The following is an 18,307-nucleotide window of genomic DNA, read 5'->3' as shown; positions in this document are numbered from 1 at the left end:
ATATATTACTTCAATTTATAAAAAGGGCGATTGGAAAAGCTGTTCAAATTACAGAGGAATGTGTGTCCTGAACCCACTGTTATAAGGTTCTTGGAAAATGGATCAGGAACCATTTAGAAGCCCGAATCAAGGTGTCAGAAGAACAGTGGTTTTTCAGCCAGGAGGTCAATTGTCCACCAACATTTGCCTCTTTCATTGACCTTGAAAAGGCATATGACAGCACTCCTAGAAAACTCTTATGGGAAGGACTGAAAGAGGCAAATATTGGTGGATAATTGATTAACATTATTAAGACAATTTACAGGAATAATAGATTCAGAATTAAAGTGGGATCAGCTCTGTCAACTGAATTCCACACTTCAAAAGGCTTATTTTAAAAGGCTGTTGCATGTCACCAACACTTTTATCGACATCTGCCTAAGATCCTGGTAAAAAAAATGCAATAAAACAAGATTGCTGATCAATAAGAACATCTATATTTACAATTTACTTTTTGCAAACGATCAGGTGGTGATAGTACAAGACTTAGAAGATGCAGACTATGCATGTAGTCAATTGTTTGAGGAATATAAACGATGGGGTCTAAAAATCAATTTTAGCAAGACCGAATTTGTTGTTTTCAGGATCAGGACACATTTTAAATATTGAAGGTTTTAAAATCAAACAAGTCGATAAATTCAAATATTTGGGATCAATCTTACAAAGTGATGGATCATCCCAAGCAGAGATCAATAAGAGAATTGCAGACGGCAGAAAGGCTATTGGCATGTTAAGTTCTGCTCTATGGAGCAGAAATATTCTAAATAAAACAAAGAAACTCATATTTCAAATGATTGTACAAAGTCTTCTATTGTATGGAGCAGAAACCAGGACATTGAATAGGCAAGGGGAAAACAAATTGCTCTCCACAGAAATGGATTTTTGGAGACACTCAGCAAGAAATTCTAGAAAAGACAAAAAACAGAATGAAGACATAAGAGAGAAAACGGAAGTGAAAAAGAATATTGACACTATCGAAGAAAAGCATTTAATATGGTATGAACATGTAAAACGGATGCAAGAAACCAGATATCCAAAGGCTATCCTGGAATGTATACATCCTGGAAGGAGAAGAAGACCTAGGAGGACATGGATGGATGAAATACGGAAATGCATGACAGCCTGAGGTTTAACAGACCAAGACACCTTGAACTGCACTTTATGGCAGGAAAAAATTCCTACAAAAAAATAACTTGTAGGCTGAGGAAACCCATTGTAAATGTAAACACTCCTCTTGAAGAAAAAAAAACTTAATTAATTGTGAATTTTAAGTGTAAAGTTTGAATTACAAGTGTATTAAGTTTGAATTACCGTTACAATAGAAAACAGATTAATTTAAGTAAATCCAAATACATAAAGATTAAATTCTTACCTGCTGACAGACTCCTACTTGCTGATGCTGTCAGAAACATGATGTGCATCCAGGCAAGAAGTGCTGTGCTGCCAGCAGTTAATTTATAGGTGAGGCCAATACAATGGTGCCAAGTTTTCTATCCTGAATCTGTTAGTTCTTGTGTAGTAGAAACCTTGGGTGACGTTTGCTCTCACTACACGAGAACCACTGGAGCCAGGATAGAAAACTTGGCACTACTCTACTGGCTAATAGACTTAATCCCTCACCAATAAATTAGTAATAGTATTAGTAATGATCATATGATGCAAGGAAGCCTAAGGCTTGTGCTCCATCAGCCAAAAAAAAAAAAAAGAATAAAATAATAAATTTAAAGAAAATAAATAATAATAAAATTAAATAAGATAAATAATTAATGAATAATAAAATAAAAGGAAATACACAATCTATGCATTTCCCTCCTCTCGTAGGTAACTATCCAGCTGAACACTGAAGTTCCTCAAACTGTCAGCCTCAACCACCCATGCAGGTAACTTATTCCAGTAATTTATAACTCGCTGGCTAAAATAAAACTTACACCTTCCCTGTAACTTGAATTTATGTTCCCCTTTCTAGAATCATTTATAAACGTGAAAATTTCATTCTCAATTCATTTTACTTTTGCCTCTCAGAGCCTTAAACACCTCGATCAAGTCTCCTCAAAGGTGCCTAGTTTCCAAGCTGTGCAACCCATGTATTTGCAGTCTTTCCTCATATGGAGGCCTTTTGCCTATCTGACAGGGCAAGTTACCATTCTCTGGACACTTTCAAAGATCAATGTCTTTTTTTTTTTTTTGTGTGTGTGGTTTCCATACTTGAACACAGTATTCAAAGTGCAGTCTAACTATAGCCATATACAATGGAATTATGATTGTTATCTCTACTAGCAAATGTTCAATAAATCATTGATAGGACAAAATGGGCCTTCCTTGTTCATGTCTGATCGTATCATAACTCCCAAGTCCCTTTCTTCCACTAATGACTTTAGTTCAACTCCACCAAGTGTACAAGTTATTTTGAGGTTGCTGTTCCCCAGGTGCAAGACCCTGCATTTTGCTGAATTAAAGCATAGCAGTCACTTTTTCTGACTATCCCTGAAGTCTATGTAGGTCATTCTGAAGAAGCTCTGCTTGGCGGTGATCATTAAATACTACCGATCCTTACACCACTGCAAATTTAGACATCATGCCCTCTATCCCTTCATCGGTGTCATTTAAGAAAATCAAAAATGATGATCCCAATACTGTGAAACCCCACTTCTTACATTAACCAAATCTGAGGAATAACCATTTAACACAGCCCTCTGTCTCCTGCCCTGAAGCCATCCTGCTATCATTCTGAGGATTTTCCCTGTGATTCCAAACTGTTCCAGCTAATAAAGTAACCGCTCGTGTGAGACTGAGTCAAATGCATTGCTGAAATCTAAATAAACAATGTCGAAATTATTCCCTAAATCTAGTTCACATGAGACCCTGTCAAAATAGCTAACCAGATTTGTTAAACATGATTTTCCCATTATCGAACCATGCTGCGTATCCTTCAGAATTCCATTTCTATCAAAATGATCCTGAATTCTGCCCTTGATCATTGCCTCCATGGTTTTCCCTACTACTGAAGTTAGACTGACCGATCAGTCATTTCCCACTACACTCTTAGAACCACCTTTATGTATTGGAAATACATTGGTCCTTTTCCAATCAATTCTCTCCTGAATCCATTGATGCTCTCATAATTAGCCTTAATTGTTCAATGCACTCACTTGTTGCCTCCCTTAAAATTATAGGGTATATGCCATCAACCTCAGTAGCCTTACTTGCCTGTAGGCACGAAGTTTTTTCGTTAAATAATCAGGTGAAATTTCAGTATCATTAATTACATATTTTTCAACTTCACTCCCATAATTTCTCATTGACATAAAGGGTTTTTCTTCCGTAAATATCAATAATAAATAATATAGGGACCTTGGTCTCTTTATAGGAATGCTTCTTTTCCATCTCCTAGTCGATCACGTAAGAATTGAATTACAATAATAGAAATTCATTTTTTAATGTGTTCCATGCGTCCATAATTCAATAAATCGGAATCACCATTGAGGCCCCAACTCAACCCCTAAAATACCAACCGCGACGAAACTATCAACGTTATGTCAGCATTAACAAATAAGCAAAAACGAATATGAATACATGAACACACATATTTTCCTCCTTAAGTTGGACAAATACTTTGATGCCTCGTGTTCACAGGATGGAATAGAAATAAAAATGTGCTGATGTGTTCGTGTTTAAAAGAAATTTTGTTCTCATCATGCATGCGATTATAGGATCAATCATCTGATATCGAAAAAGGTCTACGAAATGTTAATCACATTTTTGCAGAGTTTCATTTCAAGGGTTTCAAGCAATAAGTAATTTATTGTAATTATGTTAAACACTATATGTGAGAACAAATGCCAGCTCTGAGGCATTTGTTCTCAATGCATGTACCAAAGCTTCATGTTGTTTCATGCAAAAATCTAACACTTCCTGAGTAGACTTTTTTTTGATATCAGATGATTGGTCCTATATATAAGTGCATACGTGATGAGAACTAAATATCTTTCTATCTGGCATTGTAGAGTCCAATCTACAATACGGCAGTGATCAAATGATAGGATAGCAGTGTTAATGGCTTTAAAGGTGTTCGCACCATTAAGTTTAGATTTCATGATCCTCCTCACCCTTCTGATGTATGCCTTACTAATTCAGCTCAACTTCTGCATTCTCGAAGAATGCCCAGGTACCTGTAGGTTTCATCCAGTGTGAGGCACCTAACATCGCAATTATCAGGCATTTTGATTCCCTCTGTGCATGCAAGTTTTCCTCGATCGATTGCCAAAATTGCACACTTATCCAACTTAAACTCCATTGCAATAATAGAACTGAAAATTCAAACAGTACTGATCAATCATTCAATTTCAGGTGGTGACTTGCCATATGGTTTCAAATCACCCATATAAAGGTGGGAAAGTTTTATTGATGTTTTCGATGTTTGATACCCGTGGCCTGTTCTCCTCTGAATTGTGTGGTATCACTTAAATCATAATTGGTTTTCTCCCCAGAAAATTTTGCCAGTCAGATGGCATTATGAAATAGCGGGGTGGGGGAAGTGTAATACTTTGCATAGTATGTTCGAATTAATATTGATCGAGATCAGTGAGCAGTACCATACAGTACCGCGAGAATCACTTAAATTTTAGGCGGGTAGTCAGTTAAATTCACCAGGTGGTGCACCCATTCGATAGGTCTTGGGGAGAACACTGCATAATGGTGAAGAATCGCTTTGAAAAATGCCTCTCCAGATGATGATATCACCTGTTTCTCCATTTACTATTAGCCACATCATCCACAGACACACTGCCTTATTTATAAATTTCCATATATTTTCGCTATTTCCAGTTATTTCCAAGCACTTTAGTATCCAATTATGTGGAAGTGATTCAAAGCCTTTCTTGCAATCATCCAAACAATGGTGCAAATTGGTTTTTCGTTGCACGCAATTCACCACAATCAGTTTGAATCCAAAATTGATAAGAAGTTGGTCTTTTGTGCCTCTTAAGTTCCATCTGTTTCCTCTCTGTTCAACTGGGAACCAGCTGTTCCTTTCCAAATAGTCTCCTATTGCATCAGATATTATTCCAGTCATTAACTTAAAAGTAGTTGATAAACAGGTATTTATATGAAAGTTGTTTAGAATTGCACCTTTTACATGATCCTTTAAAAGGAGGTAAGTTTTGGCAGTTGTTATCGGTTCTTCAATTTCTCCTGTTTGCAGTAAATAACTCAACACTGGGCTATTATTCTGTGTAACCCCCCCCCCAAACTAGTTCAGGAGTTACTATAAGTTATCTGCATCTTATTTCCTTTTAGTTTGGCTTCCACTTCTCTAATCCATGCTGCATTCCTGTCATAGTCCTTTGGATTGTCCCACAGATCTTTCCAAGATTTGGCAATTTCCTCTTTGCTTGTTTCCAACTTGTTTGTTGCTGTTTCTCCACGAATGGCAGAAACGTATTTGATTCGTCTAGAAAAGGGATTTTTGCTTGTATTGAGCAATTCGGGCCTCACATCTGGAGATTTTCTTCAATAGGCAGTAATCCGTTGCTCGACGACAAGTTCAAGAGCTTCATTTATTTTCTTCAAATCCAGGTTGTACTTCTTCACTAAGTATTTTCCTTAGAGTTTTCACTTTAAGTTTTTCATTTCCTTCAGTTTGCTGGTATCTGTTCTCAATTTAATGTTCTTGTTTGATAACCTGGTCTTCCCTTTTTGAGTTTTTCTTTGCTTTTTTGTTTTTGGCTTGTTTATTCAAGCTCCTATACCATCACTGCTGCAGCACTGAAAATGATCTGATTTGTTTCTTGCAATGATGCTGTACTGATTGCTTCTATAGCTGTGTTCAGGTCTTTTGACCTTTTGGCAAGTTCTTTCTTGGTGACAATGCAGGCAACATTTTATGCACTTTTGCTTCATTTGTGTATTCAACAATTTTCTACTTCAATTCTTTGTCTTTCAGTCAGCTGATGACCTTGACATGCCAGTGAGTGTGGCAATGGATCAGCTGGTCTTTCTTCAGGTATAGATTCAGCAGTTATTTGCACTTTTGCTACTGCTTTTGCAGGTATTACCTGCATACTGCTTGGCAATTCTTTCTCAATATTTTCTTGAATGTTCCATTGAATTTCCTCCAATTTGTTGGGATATCAGAGACATGGTGTCACGCATATGAGGAATGCAGAATTGTAATTTGGGAATTACAATGTGGATAGAAAGGATAGGAAGGGAGGAGAGGTGCTGTTAGTTAAGAAACACAAAATCTAAGGAAGTGCATCCAGTTGACATATATGTACAGTGCACTGTTGATTCAGTTTTGTGTGACATAAGTACTGGGAAAGCAAAAATAAGGGTAGGAAATTGTTATAAGCCTAATGACTCTAATGAGTACAGTGAACAATTATACAGAGAAATAGAGTGGGCCAGTGAATCAGAGTGTCTTATAATGGCAGATTTTGACTTCCCAGATATTGACTGGAACTTGTGGGTTGGTCACTTGCACACTAGCAAGGCTTTGAATGATTGTTACCTACAGCAGCGGCATGTTATAGAGCAGGGCTGGGCAACTTTTTTCGTCAGCGGGCTGAATGAAATTTTCGTATCATGATGCGGGCCGAATGAAATTTTCGTATCATGATGCGGGCCGGAATAGATTGAACAATTTAATAAAAAAAATCAGAACCTAAAAAATGTTATATTACTTGAATTACCAAATTATTAATGTATTTTTAAAAAAAATATCTGAATGTCCAATTATCATTGAAAATGCGGCATTCGGCATCAATTTTTTTTTTTTTTTAATTGGCTCATTTTATGGGCTATAAATTATATTAAATTAAAAATTGTAATAATTAGAAAAGGCATAAAACATAAAATATCTCGCACCAATATTATTTTTTTTTTCAATAAGAAATCAAACCCAAAGGAACTTCGTTCGATCGGTGCTACAATAATAATTAGGAAATAACTCTTTGACGCTGCATAGAATCACTTAGTTACTGTTGTACTGGCTGCGATTCCCGATTGAACCGAATTAAGCCGAACGTTTACGGCGAGTGTAGTCAGGTATGGATTTTCTATATTTATGCATTTACCAAGGGGGCCGGATTCAACATCGTCGCGGGCCAGATGTGGCCCACGGGCCGGCTGTTGCCCACCCCTGTTACAGAGGCAACCAGAGGGAGTAACTCTTGATCTGATTATCAGCAGTGATTATTCATGCATTAAGAATTTACAGATAAATGAACCACTAGGTGGCAGTGATCACAGTGTATTGATGTGGGATTTACTTAAAGATGTGTAACTGCCATTAGGGGTAAAGGGAAGGGTTTTTGCTTTCGTAAAAGGTGACAACAGTGGTCTCGGATTTTTTAAATTCCATACAGTGGGAATTACAATGTGGATAGAAAGGATAGGATAACTGATGATGTTACCAATAGCAAATTCTAAATGGGAAGCATTCAAGGAAGTAATCATGGAAGCTACTAAGCTTTTCGGTCCAATTAAAAAATATACTGTTCTAAATTTAGGCCCAAATGGATGTCAGATGAACTAATGAGACTCGTGGCAGAGAAAAATGCATGGAATTCATATAAATTATCACATGACAGAGAAGCCTATGGTATATATAAGCTAGTCTGTAATCAAGTCACAAATGAGGTTAGGCAAGCGAAGGCAGAGTATGAGAAATCTTTAGCAAAGGATGCAAAGAAAAACAACAAAGGCTTCTTTACTTATATAATCTCTAAAAGGAAGGGCATGGATCAGATTGGTCCACTTGATATCAATGGTTTGACTGTAGATGATTATTCTCAGACAGCTGCCAAACTAAATGAGTATTTTGTACCTATATTCACAAGTCACAAAGGAGATTAGGCAAGCTAAGGCAGATTACAAAAAGTCTTTGGCAAATGATGTAAGAAAAACAGCAAGGACTTCTTTACTTATATAGACTCTAGAAAAAAGGGGAGGAATCAGATTGGTCCACTTGATATCGATGGTTCGATTGTTGATGACCCTGCTCAGATAGCCGATAATCTGAATGAGTATTTTGCATCTACATTCACACGAGGAAAATGATAGAAGTTTATCAAACTGTAACAGGGTGCTTAATGATTTTTGTAATAACTGAGAGCAAAGTGGAGAAGAGATTGTTGAAGTTAAACATAAGAAAGGCACTTGGGGTGGATGGGATCTGTTCAGTTATATTAAAGGAGGCGGCAAAGGAAGTAAGCAAATACTTAGCCATAATTATGAGAACATTCTTGGACTCAGGGGAAGTCCCCATGGACTGGAGATGTGCAAATGTACCCCCATTTCACAAAGGGAGATCTAAAGGTGAGATGGATAATTACAGACCAGTAATTTTAACTTTTGTTCCAGGAAAAATAATGGAGTCACTGGTTAAAGATGCACTGTAGAATCATCTGGACAAGACTGCAGTAATAATTCCAACACAGTATTAGTTTAAGGGAGAGTCTTGACTGACAAATTTGATCGGATACTATGATGTGGTCACAGAGGAACTGGATGCAAAAAATAATTTTGATATCATATACTTGGATTTCAGTAAAGTTTTTGATATTGTTGCACTTGGAAGACTACTGTGCAAATTGCAGCAGTATGGTATTAAGGGTAAGTTGCTACAATGGATAAAAGGGTAGTTGAGTGGGAGAAGATAGAGTGGTAATCAATGGACACTGCTCTTCAAAGACTAATGTTATTAGTGGAGTCCCTCAGGGTTTGGTGTTGGGCCCACTGTTGTTTTGTATATTTATCAATGATACTGATGAAGGTATATCAAGCTTAATGTCAAAGTTTGCAGATGATACAAAGTTTGGCAGGGTTGTTAATGACTGTAATGGCAGTGTGTTACTGCAACAGGATCTAGAAAACTTTGGGCAGATGGGCTGGGAAGTGGCAAATGAAGTTTAACATGGGTAAATGTTAAACTTCAGTCTTCTTATGGGTAAAAGTAACCCCAGAGAAATGTACCAACTGTGTAGTACTACACTTAAGGTGGCAGAAAATTAAAAAGATCTGGGAATAATTGTGCAATCAGATATGAAGTTTTCTGAGAAATGCAGACAGGCTGCCTGCCAGAGCAGGTCATGAGGTATTGTCAATGATATATAGGAATTTTGCTAGTAGGGAAAAGGTGGTGATCATCCCATTGTATAAAGCAATGATCAGGCCATGCCTTGAGTATGGTGAACAGGTCTGGAGGCCTCATTTTATGAAGGATGTAGAGTTGCTTAAGCATGTAGAGAGAAGGGCAACAAGATTGGTGGGGGGGAACGAAGGGATCCTCTTACCAAGAAAGGCTTAAATTCTACAAATTTCAGCAGCTGGAGACTAGGCACCTGTGAGGCGATCTGATTGAGGTGTATGAGGCCTTGAATGGATCGAGCAAGCCCGATGCTGATGGGATTTTTCCTCTTGCTCAGATTACACACCTGGGGTGGCATAAACTGAAATTGAGGAAAGGCAGCTGTCGAATAGATATGCGGGAATTTTCCTTTAGCCAGTGAGTAGTTGATTGCTGGAACAAACTTCCATCTGTCATGCAAGTTGATAGCTTAAATAAATTCAAGGCAGAATTAGAGAAACATATGGAACAAAAGGGATCGGTGAAATGGGAAGGGTTTTTTTTTTGGCTGATGCTGTATAAGCTTGCTTTCTTGCATCATATGCCTCTACTAATGCTAATTCTACATCAGTAAATTCTACATTATTACTGTTATTATTATTATTAATTATATTAATCAGTTGGATTAATCAATGTAGTTCATGGCCTTTAAGGTCTTTGCAAGAATTTACTAATTGCATAAATTACAAAGGCATCATTTTAACATACAGTAAGCACAAAAACTAACACAAATGTGCAAATTCTCAGTCAGGGGCCTTAAAGGCAGTGAAATGCATTACATTTAATTTATGCACCTTTTGGCATCTTTCAAATTGTGTAAATATTTAACTTCTTGGTTGTTTAATAAGAGTGGCTCAGAGTGCCTACCCACCTACCAGAGGGAACAACTAATCCCAAAATGGTGCATTTGAGTAATGCCACTCTACTGAAAATAAGCAACAATCTTTTATTTGGAAAGTACTGTTTACTCAAGCTAGACAACACATTGTGAAGAATTTCCCAATTTGAGATGTTATATGATGCCATTTTGGAAACCTGTTTTACTTTTTGAGTGTAAGTTAAACGATGCCTTAGTGTACTACTCGAGACACAAAACAAAGGCTTAAAAGATATATATTGCATACTTCTCTCGGTCATCCCAGTCCTGAGGTTTCACATCATTTGGATCGTCAATTTCAGAAGGTGGGTTTACAGGTGGGCTATATGTATAAAAAGAAAATTCATATTAAAGTAATTCTGTTTTTTTTACTGTTATCATAAACAAATACAAATGTTAACTGGCTGGAATCAAAAAAAAAAAAAAAATATATATATATATATATATATATATATATATATATATATTTTTTTTTTTTTTTTTTTTTTTGTTAGTTGTTGGCACATCAGCTTCTGTGGCCATATTGCACCTCCCAAGGTTTTTGCATTTTCTACTCTGATCCAAGCCCGAGGTGGGATTCGAACCAGCGACCTTTGGGTTGCCAGGCATGCACTTTACCCACCCAGCTAGCCTGGTCGGCGATGCAAATATTTGCAAGTCGTAATTTTTTAGTAGTACTCATAAAGGAAGCTTATTCCAAATAATGACAAGAAATAAATGAAAAGGAGGAGAACAATGCCCTACCATTCTTGGATGTTTTGGTTTAACATGTAGGTTGTTTAGTTGCTTTGGTTTACAGAAAACCCACGTGCTGGGGACAGTTTGCAAATTATAAACCTGCACATGCCCCAGGTCACCTACACAGTATGGCTGGAGCATTGTTCAACCATGCACACTCGGCATTGCAACTTTCTTATTGACAGGGAAGCTGAGTTTGTCAGGGTCAGGTGAAATTTGTCTAAATGTGGTTATCCTCCTAAGGTTCTGGATAAATTTCAACTACAGGATGACAGGTTTATTTCCCCATGCAAATCATGATGAATCACTTATTGCTACGGCTTACATTCCCCTCTATCTAGGTGTTTCTGCATGTATTTCCAGGGCGTTGAGTCGCTACCATACTGGTTGTGTGCAGATTACCAGCAGGAAGTTGCAATCAGTGTTGACTAGGGTGAAATCAGCTCTTCCTAAATTATAGTGTGCAACGGTTGAATAACTTATTACTTGACCAGATTGTGGGGATTCCTATATTCGTAAGTCAGATACAATATCACACAGTCTGCACAGTCTGTGCAGACTGTGTGATATTGTATCTGAACATGGGGGGGGGCATCCACTGGGCTGATTTTAATGATTCAGCCTTCGTCAAATATTATTGGGGCAATCGGCATTTTAATTTTAACCCCTGATCTAATACTGAGATACTGAATTATGTTCATCAAGACTTGAATCATCTCACATGGTGGGAAGCCCTCCATACAGAGGCAGCAGGTCCTACCAAGAACTGTAATGCTGGGGCTCACATTCACCCTATTATGGAGGTCATTGTCCTGCACCATGATGAGAGATAATGAATCAATGGTACAAGATAGGTACCACAATATACTTGCACAGCCTGATGAATGAATGTCTCATGATATCAATTCTAACTCGCCCCCACCCCCAATTCACTGTCATCAGCTATTTACACACGTGTGGGGTTTCTTTCTGTAGTATGTTAAGTTCGCTGTTGTTGATCTCATCTAAGTTGAGAAAGAGGCTTGCTGCCTTGAAAGCTTCTTGTTACATACTCTATGACCTATGATTTATTTTAGATTATCTTAATTTAATGGCATATATTTTCAGTTTTTGAGGTATATTTTATTGTGCATTTTAATTGCAGTCTACTATTTTATGTTTAATGTTTTTAATTGTACATATTTTCAGTTTTAATTGTATAGTTTACTATTTTAACATCCGTATAATTAGGCTGCTATTTTAATAAACTGTCAAATCAGTGGAAACAGTATATTATTAATATCTCGGGAAGTGTATTTTTAAATCCATTATTCAATTAGACATTTGCAAATAGAGTACATTCACCACAGGCTAATCTGCTAATGCACCTAAAACACAAGAATAATAGAATTCACTACGGGTGGAATAAATACTTAATTACTTACCCTACAACTATTAATTGGAAAAAAAGTATCTTGCCTGGAATGCTGGCAAGGTGCTACATGGTGATCAGAGCACAATGATGTGTTTGTGCAAAAAATGGAAACATTTCAAAAAATTAAGATTGAATCATTTTCACATTAGATTAATATTAAAGATCAAGTCTTCCGATGACTGGTTCCAGAAGTTTAACTTATTTGGTCAGTTTTCCAAAAAAAAAAAAATTCAACACTGAAGCAACAAAAGAATGGAAGGAGAATAGTTTAAAAAAATGTTGCCATACAATCAGAATAATAACTTTGGTGCTAATGGAAACTGGACTTTTTTTTCCTTTTTAAGTTGTCATTGAATAAAATGTGTACATTTAGAAAGAAAATGTAATGGAAAAAAAAAAAAAAAGGGCAAAACAGATTACCATTCTCCTAGCAGCAAACATGACTGTTACAGGGAGGCTTCCTCTCTTAATCAGCAGGAAAGTCCAGAAGCCCTAATGCTTTAAAGACATCACCTGACACTAACTGCAAGATATTGCATCAGCTATTTCTATAAATAGGCATTGGAAGGGTATACATGCTTATTAGTATCCTGTTCTGTGGAGGTGTAAGCATGGCTCCATATGTTCAGTTGACACCAAGAAAAAAAAGTGCAGCTTTTGCTCTGTCCCAGGAAGGGTTTTCTGTGCCTGCTATCGCTGATAAAATAGGCTGCCACCAGTCAACAGTATCCCGGGTGCTGAAATTAAAGTGCGAAACTGGTGACATGAAGAAAAGACCTAGATCAGGCCATAAGGCAGTGACTACACCTTCCCAAGATTGATATTTGAAACAGCTATGCCTTCGTAATCACCATGCTAGTGCTCCTGGTCTAAAACTGGACTTTGAGATGGCCTCTGGTGTTGAAACAAGTGCTGTTATTATTTTTATGTTGTTATTTGGTTTCTAGGAGCATTAGCACTAAAGGCCATATTGCTCCAGGATATGCGGTCGTCATTCCCTGACCTTTCCGCATCCTCCGTATTTGGTGGTGACAGGCTCGAACCCCGGTCTAATCAAGAAGCATGTGCTACGCACTGCTGCTCCTTCCCACCTGGCTACGGAGGTGCCTTGAAACAAGTGCACGAACTATCCAAAGGCTGCTTTTGGAATCTTGCTCAGAATAATCACCTGAGAGGGCATAAATTCAAATTGAGAAAAGACAGATGTAGGATAGACGTGAGGAAATTTGCCTTTAGCCAGCGGGTGGTTGGTTGGTGGAATAGACTTCCATCCCTTGTCGTGGAAGTTGATAGCCTAAATAAGTTTAAGGCTTAGCTGGACATGTATTTCAAACGAACAGAGGGGTGAAGTGGAAGTGGTTATTTTTTATTTATTTATTTTTTTTGGCTGATGCTGCATAAGCTTGCTTTCTTGCATCAAATGCCTCTACTAATGCTAATGTGGTCTGCATGCTTATTGGCCCAAGAAGCCTTTGTTGACCCAACAAATGAGGAAGAAGCGACTTACTTGGGCTAAAATGCATGTTTCATGGACAAAACAGCAATGGGACACCATCTTTTCTGACGAATCAAAATTCTACCAGCATGGCTCGGATGGGAAGCGATATGTCAGAAGATGAAAATCAGAAGAATACCATCCTGACTACAAAACACCGACTGTAAAGTTCCCCGACAGTCAGATGATGCATAACAAGCAAAGGGATGAGCAAATCAAGTTTATTAACAGAATAGTGAATAAAGAAACCTACACTGCTATCTTGGAGGAGTGTTTGAAACCCGTTATTAGGATCACCACACACACGTCCAAAACTGCATTTTTCAACAAGACTCAGCACCTTGACACAGCAAAATTGGTAAGCTTTATGCTATTTAGATTTAATGACAAGTTTGTCTTCTTGTCTCACAAGACTTAAGACATAATTACACCAATGTTTTCCCCATTTTTCTCCCTTAAGGTGCAGTCATACCTCAGATTGTAGTGTTGGATTGGCCAGGCAACAGTCCAGATTGAACCCTATTGAAAATTGTTGGTACATAATGTCATCAAAAACTGCTCAGAAGAAACTAACAAGTAAGATTCAGCTGCAGGAGAGCACTGTAGTACCACAAAATTGGGCAAACCATATATCCAGAAGTTGATTAGCTCTATGCCATATCGTTGCAAGACTAATTGCAGCTGAAGGAGGAACAGCACAATATTGAGAACTTGTTTTGCTGATTTACAGTACATAACACTATTTCATTAACTTATCATTTCAGTTTGTACACGTAAATGCAATAAAATGTATTTTGGTTGTCATAATTGCCATTTGCATTATTTCTCATATTTCCATTAATTACACATTTTACCTTTTAGGAAGATATTTATCGCAATTAGTTATATCAGGTGCAGTCTTTTTATTGGATTTCATTCACAGAGGTATACAGTAGAAGCTGGATAAGAAGTTTTACAAGGAACTGGAGGTTTAGAACTTCTTAGAAAGGAAAGTAATCTAAGGGCATGAAATATTAACTACACAAATAAAAATGAAAAGATACACAATACTAAGTTGGATGATTTTTAAGTACAGTATGTACTATTTTAAAATTTATAAACATTTTATTCTGCCTATGGGAAGCATTTTTAAACTGAAGATTTCTAATTGCTTAATTGGTAAACTCATTACCAAGTTGGAAGAATGAGCTCCTTTCGAGTTTCAACATACCTTAAAAGGTCATAATTACAGTAAGACAGAGCAACAATCCACTGAGTAATTAAGAACTCTTCACAACCATCAGAACGTAATGCTCTATGTATCCAATTATGCATATTGACGAAAACAGTTGCAATACGTCACTTCCATTATATCAAAATGGTTATACTAAAAAGGTTTTAGCACTGAAAGCCTCAGACTACAGAAAATTTTAGTTCGTAGTAAACCACCAAAGTAGATGAAATGGCATTATTTCTGTTATATCTCATATTGTGAATGCCTTCACAAAGAGTTGCTCTGATATTGAACTACGTTGAATAAGCAACGCTTCGACAATGGGTTCTCGAATAGGCAAACTTCACCAATGGATTCTCAGCAGATAAAGCCACTCCCCGATTTACGTAAGGGTTTCGTTCCGCGGAGCACTACATAAGTCGGAATTTGGCCCTAAATGCTTATGCAGCACTCCCAAATTTGATTGAAGCGAAAAAGAAATGTTCGATGAACATGTAAATAAAATTTATTCAATTTTTTTTTTATCTCATGCGCAGGAAAAATTATAAAGTATACAAAATTTCAAAATTATAAAACAGAGAGGAGACAGGCATAACATTGGCAAGTTTTACCTTTTGGGCATCGTTGCCAGAATTAACTCTCCAGCTGATAAGCACGCCGCTGCAGAAGTTGAGGGCTGTGAAGATTTAGAAGGGGTTTCTTCCAACACATCACAAAATTTCTCTGCAGCTGCAGAATCGGCACTAGCGACTTCAGCACATACTTTAATATTTTAGAAACCAGCGTGATGCTTGAACCTATTAAATCACCCATTGCTTGCCATGAACTTGGCTTGGGGTTCGCCGTACTTATCCTTAATATCTTCATAAATACTTCTTGCTTTTGCTTGAATGGCAATTGGACTCAGGGGTACTTTGCTTCTGAATCTTATTTTCCATCAATATTATTAATAGCTTTTCCATCTTTGATATAGCATCTGAATGCTGTTTTGTGATCCTTTAACATATTCTTTTATACGGGCCCCGTTCCTTAAAATAGTACAGCCAGGCCTCACATAACGCGAGTTCGATTAACACATTTTTCAGTTACCACTATTTGAAAAAATTATACCACTTTTCTCTTTACACGATCCAAATTTCCAATTAATGTGATCTGTTTTTTTTTATGCAACAGTTAAAAAAGATTTGAATCTTGCGTCAAGCTTACCACGCATCAGACAGGCAATAAACAAATTATTGCCTGCTGCCAGCCTCAGTGTGTTCCATCAATCATCAGAAGAAGAGAGTGTGTGTGTGTGTGTAATGGAGGTTTAATGGCACATAAGCTGCTGAGGCTATAGTGCGCCTATTCATAGGAAACTGCTAAAAATAAATTTTTGTTGTAATAACTTGATTTTTGTTACAGTGATCTTTCAGAATTTATAATATAGTCCAATTTTTTTCAGGAAAGAGAAAAATTCATTGAGATTTGCTTCCTCGCCAATAATGTCATCGGTTCTCACAGATTTCTCAGGGAAGATAGGACGGATGTTCTGCCTTGTTGATACTGTGGGCAGTCAATTAGAATATGTTTCACTGATAACTGTGTTAAACAGTGTGGACACTGAGGAGGATCCTCTCCTGTGAGTAGATGGAGGTGAGTGAGATACGTATGTCCTATTCGTGCCCTTGCAAGTACCACTTCTTCTCTTCGCACTGTTTTGGTACTAGTGTGCCAAAGCTTTGGGTGCTGTTTCAACTGATAGAGTTTATTATTGGTTTGGGAGTGCCATAGATCTTTCCACTGCGCGACACATGCTGTTTGTATGATGCAATTGTAGTCAGAGGCTGGAACATGGACGGAGGTTAAATCAAAAGTTGATGGATTTTTAGCAGATTTGTCAGCGAGTTCGTTCCCCTTTATCCCCGAATGTGCTGGGATCCAGCAAAAGGTCACTCATTGATAATGTTTTTGTATTTGCAGTAGGAGACTTCTGATTTGATCTAACACAGGGTGAACCTTGTAGGAAGAATGTTGCATTGCTGTAATTGAGCTGAGCGAGTCCGTGTATATTATGTATTTTACAGATGGGTAGTGAATCAGATTTTCTAAGGCTAATTTGACTGCATGGAGTTCTGCTGAGAAGCTGCTATACTGAGTTGGAAGAGAAGCCGAAATGATTGAAGTAGGAAAAACTGCCACTGCTCCTACCGCTGAATGTGATTTGGAGCCATCAGTATAGATCGGTAAAAAATCGGCATATTTATGAATATGGCTTGCATGGAGTTGTTTCACATTGATTATTGGTAGGCGATTCTTTCCCCATTCTTGAAGATGAGTATCGCAGGTTAATTGTAGAGGCGGACTCCAAGGTGGTTGAGAGTAATTCATTACTTGTTGCCTGTTGGAAATTGGAACATTCCAACTCTGTGTTATTTCAATTAGGCGTAAGCCTGCTGGTCTTATTTTAGTGGGTTTGTTTCTATAGAGATTTTGCAGTGGTGGATTAAAAAGGTATGGCTCAACAGGATGCTGCCAGCAACTTTGTATTCGGGCTGCATACTTAAGAAGCAGCGTTTTTCTGCGGAGGTAAAGAGGTGGCTCATTAGCTTCAATATATAAACTATGAATAGGAGAGGTCCTGAACGCCCCAAGTGCAATCCGCAGTGCACTATGCTGTATAGGATCTAGCCATCGTAGTATACTCTTACGAGCAGAATCATAGAGTGGAGCACCATAATCCAATCGGGATCTAATAAGTGATCTATATAAAAGCAGCAAAGATGTACGGTCTGCTCCCCAAGACAAGGCAGATAAAGCTCTTAGTATGTTTAGTTTTTTGAGGCAGGAAGTACGTACAAATTTAATGTGCTCAAGGAAATTTAGTTTCCTGTCAAGGATTAATCCTAAGAATCTGATGTTGTTAGTCACTGGAATGGTAAAGTTTGATATATGAAGTTCAGGGTCTGTATGCATTTTTCGTTGATTACAAAAATGGATAGCAACAGTCTTCTGCTGTGATAGACGATAGCCATTTAACCTTGCCCACCTTTGGACTTTATTCAGGGATATCTGCAGTTGCCATTCAATGGATCTCATGTTCTGGGAATGGCAAGAAATAGAGAGATCATCAGCATAAAGGTAGGTCTGAACTGCATTTGGAAGTTCTTTTGTGATGGAATCGATTCTTAGGGAGAAAAGGGTTGCACTCAGTACAGACCCTTGTGGCACTCCTTCTTCCTGTGAAAATGTCGCAGAAAGTGAGTTGTGATATCGCACTTGGAACGAACGATTCTGAAGAAAGTTCCTAATGAATATGGGCAGGTTGCCTCGTAAACCAAGAGCATAAAGGTCACTGAGAATGCCACGACGCCAGGTAGTATCAAAAGCCTTCTCTATGTCTATGGAAACCATAACAAGATGTT

General features: G+C 37.6%; 1 protein-coding gene across 1 annotated transcript in view; it reads right to left on the bottom strand.

Moving 5' to 3' along the window:
• Window positions 1-18,307, bottom strand: part of LOC150076146 (calmegin-like) — a 308,067-nt gene that overhangs the window by 133,810 nt on the left and 155,950 nt on the right. The window contains exon 11 of the mRNA XM_090387267.1: window positions 10,291-10,365. Within this exon, the coding sequence (XP_090243393.1) occupies window positions 10,291-10,365 (75 nt within the window). The remainder of the gene's footprint in view (window positions 1-10,290; window positions 10,366-18,307) is intronic.

Source organism: Mastigoproctus giganteus, chromosome 13 (genome assembly GCF_048544385.1).
Source record: "Mastigoproctus giganteus isolate SK-2022 chromosome 13, ASM4854438v1, whole genome shotgun sequence".
Taxonomy (NCBI): Eukaryota; Metazoa; Arthropoda; class Arachnida; order Uropygi; family Thelyphonidae; genus Mastigoproctus; species Mastigoproctus giganteus.
Note: the sequence above shows the minus strand (reverse complement) of the source record. Positions and strands in the feature narration are given on the sequence as shown.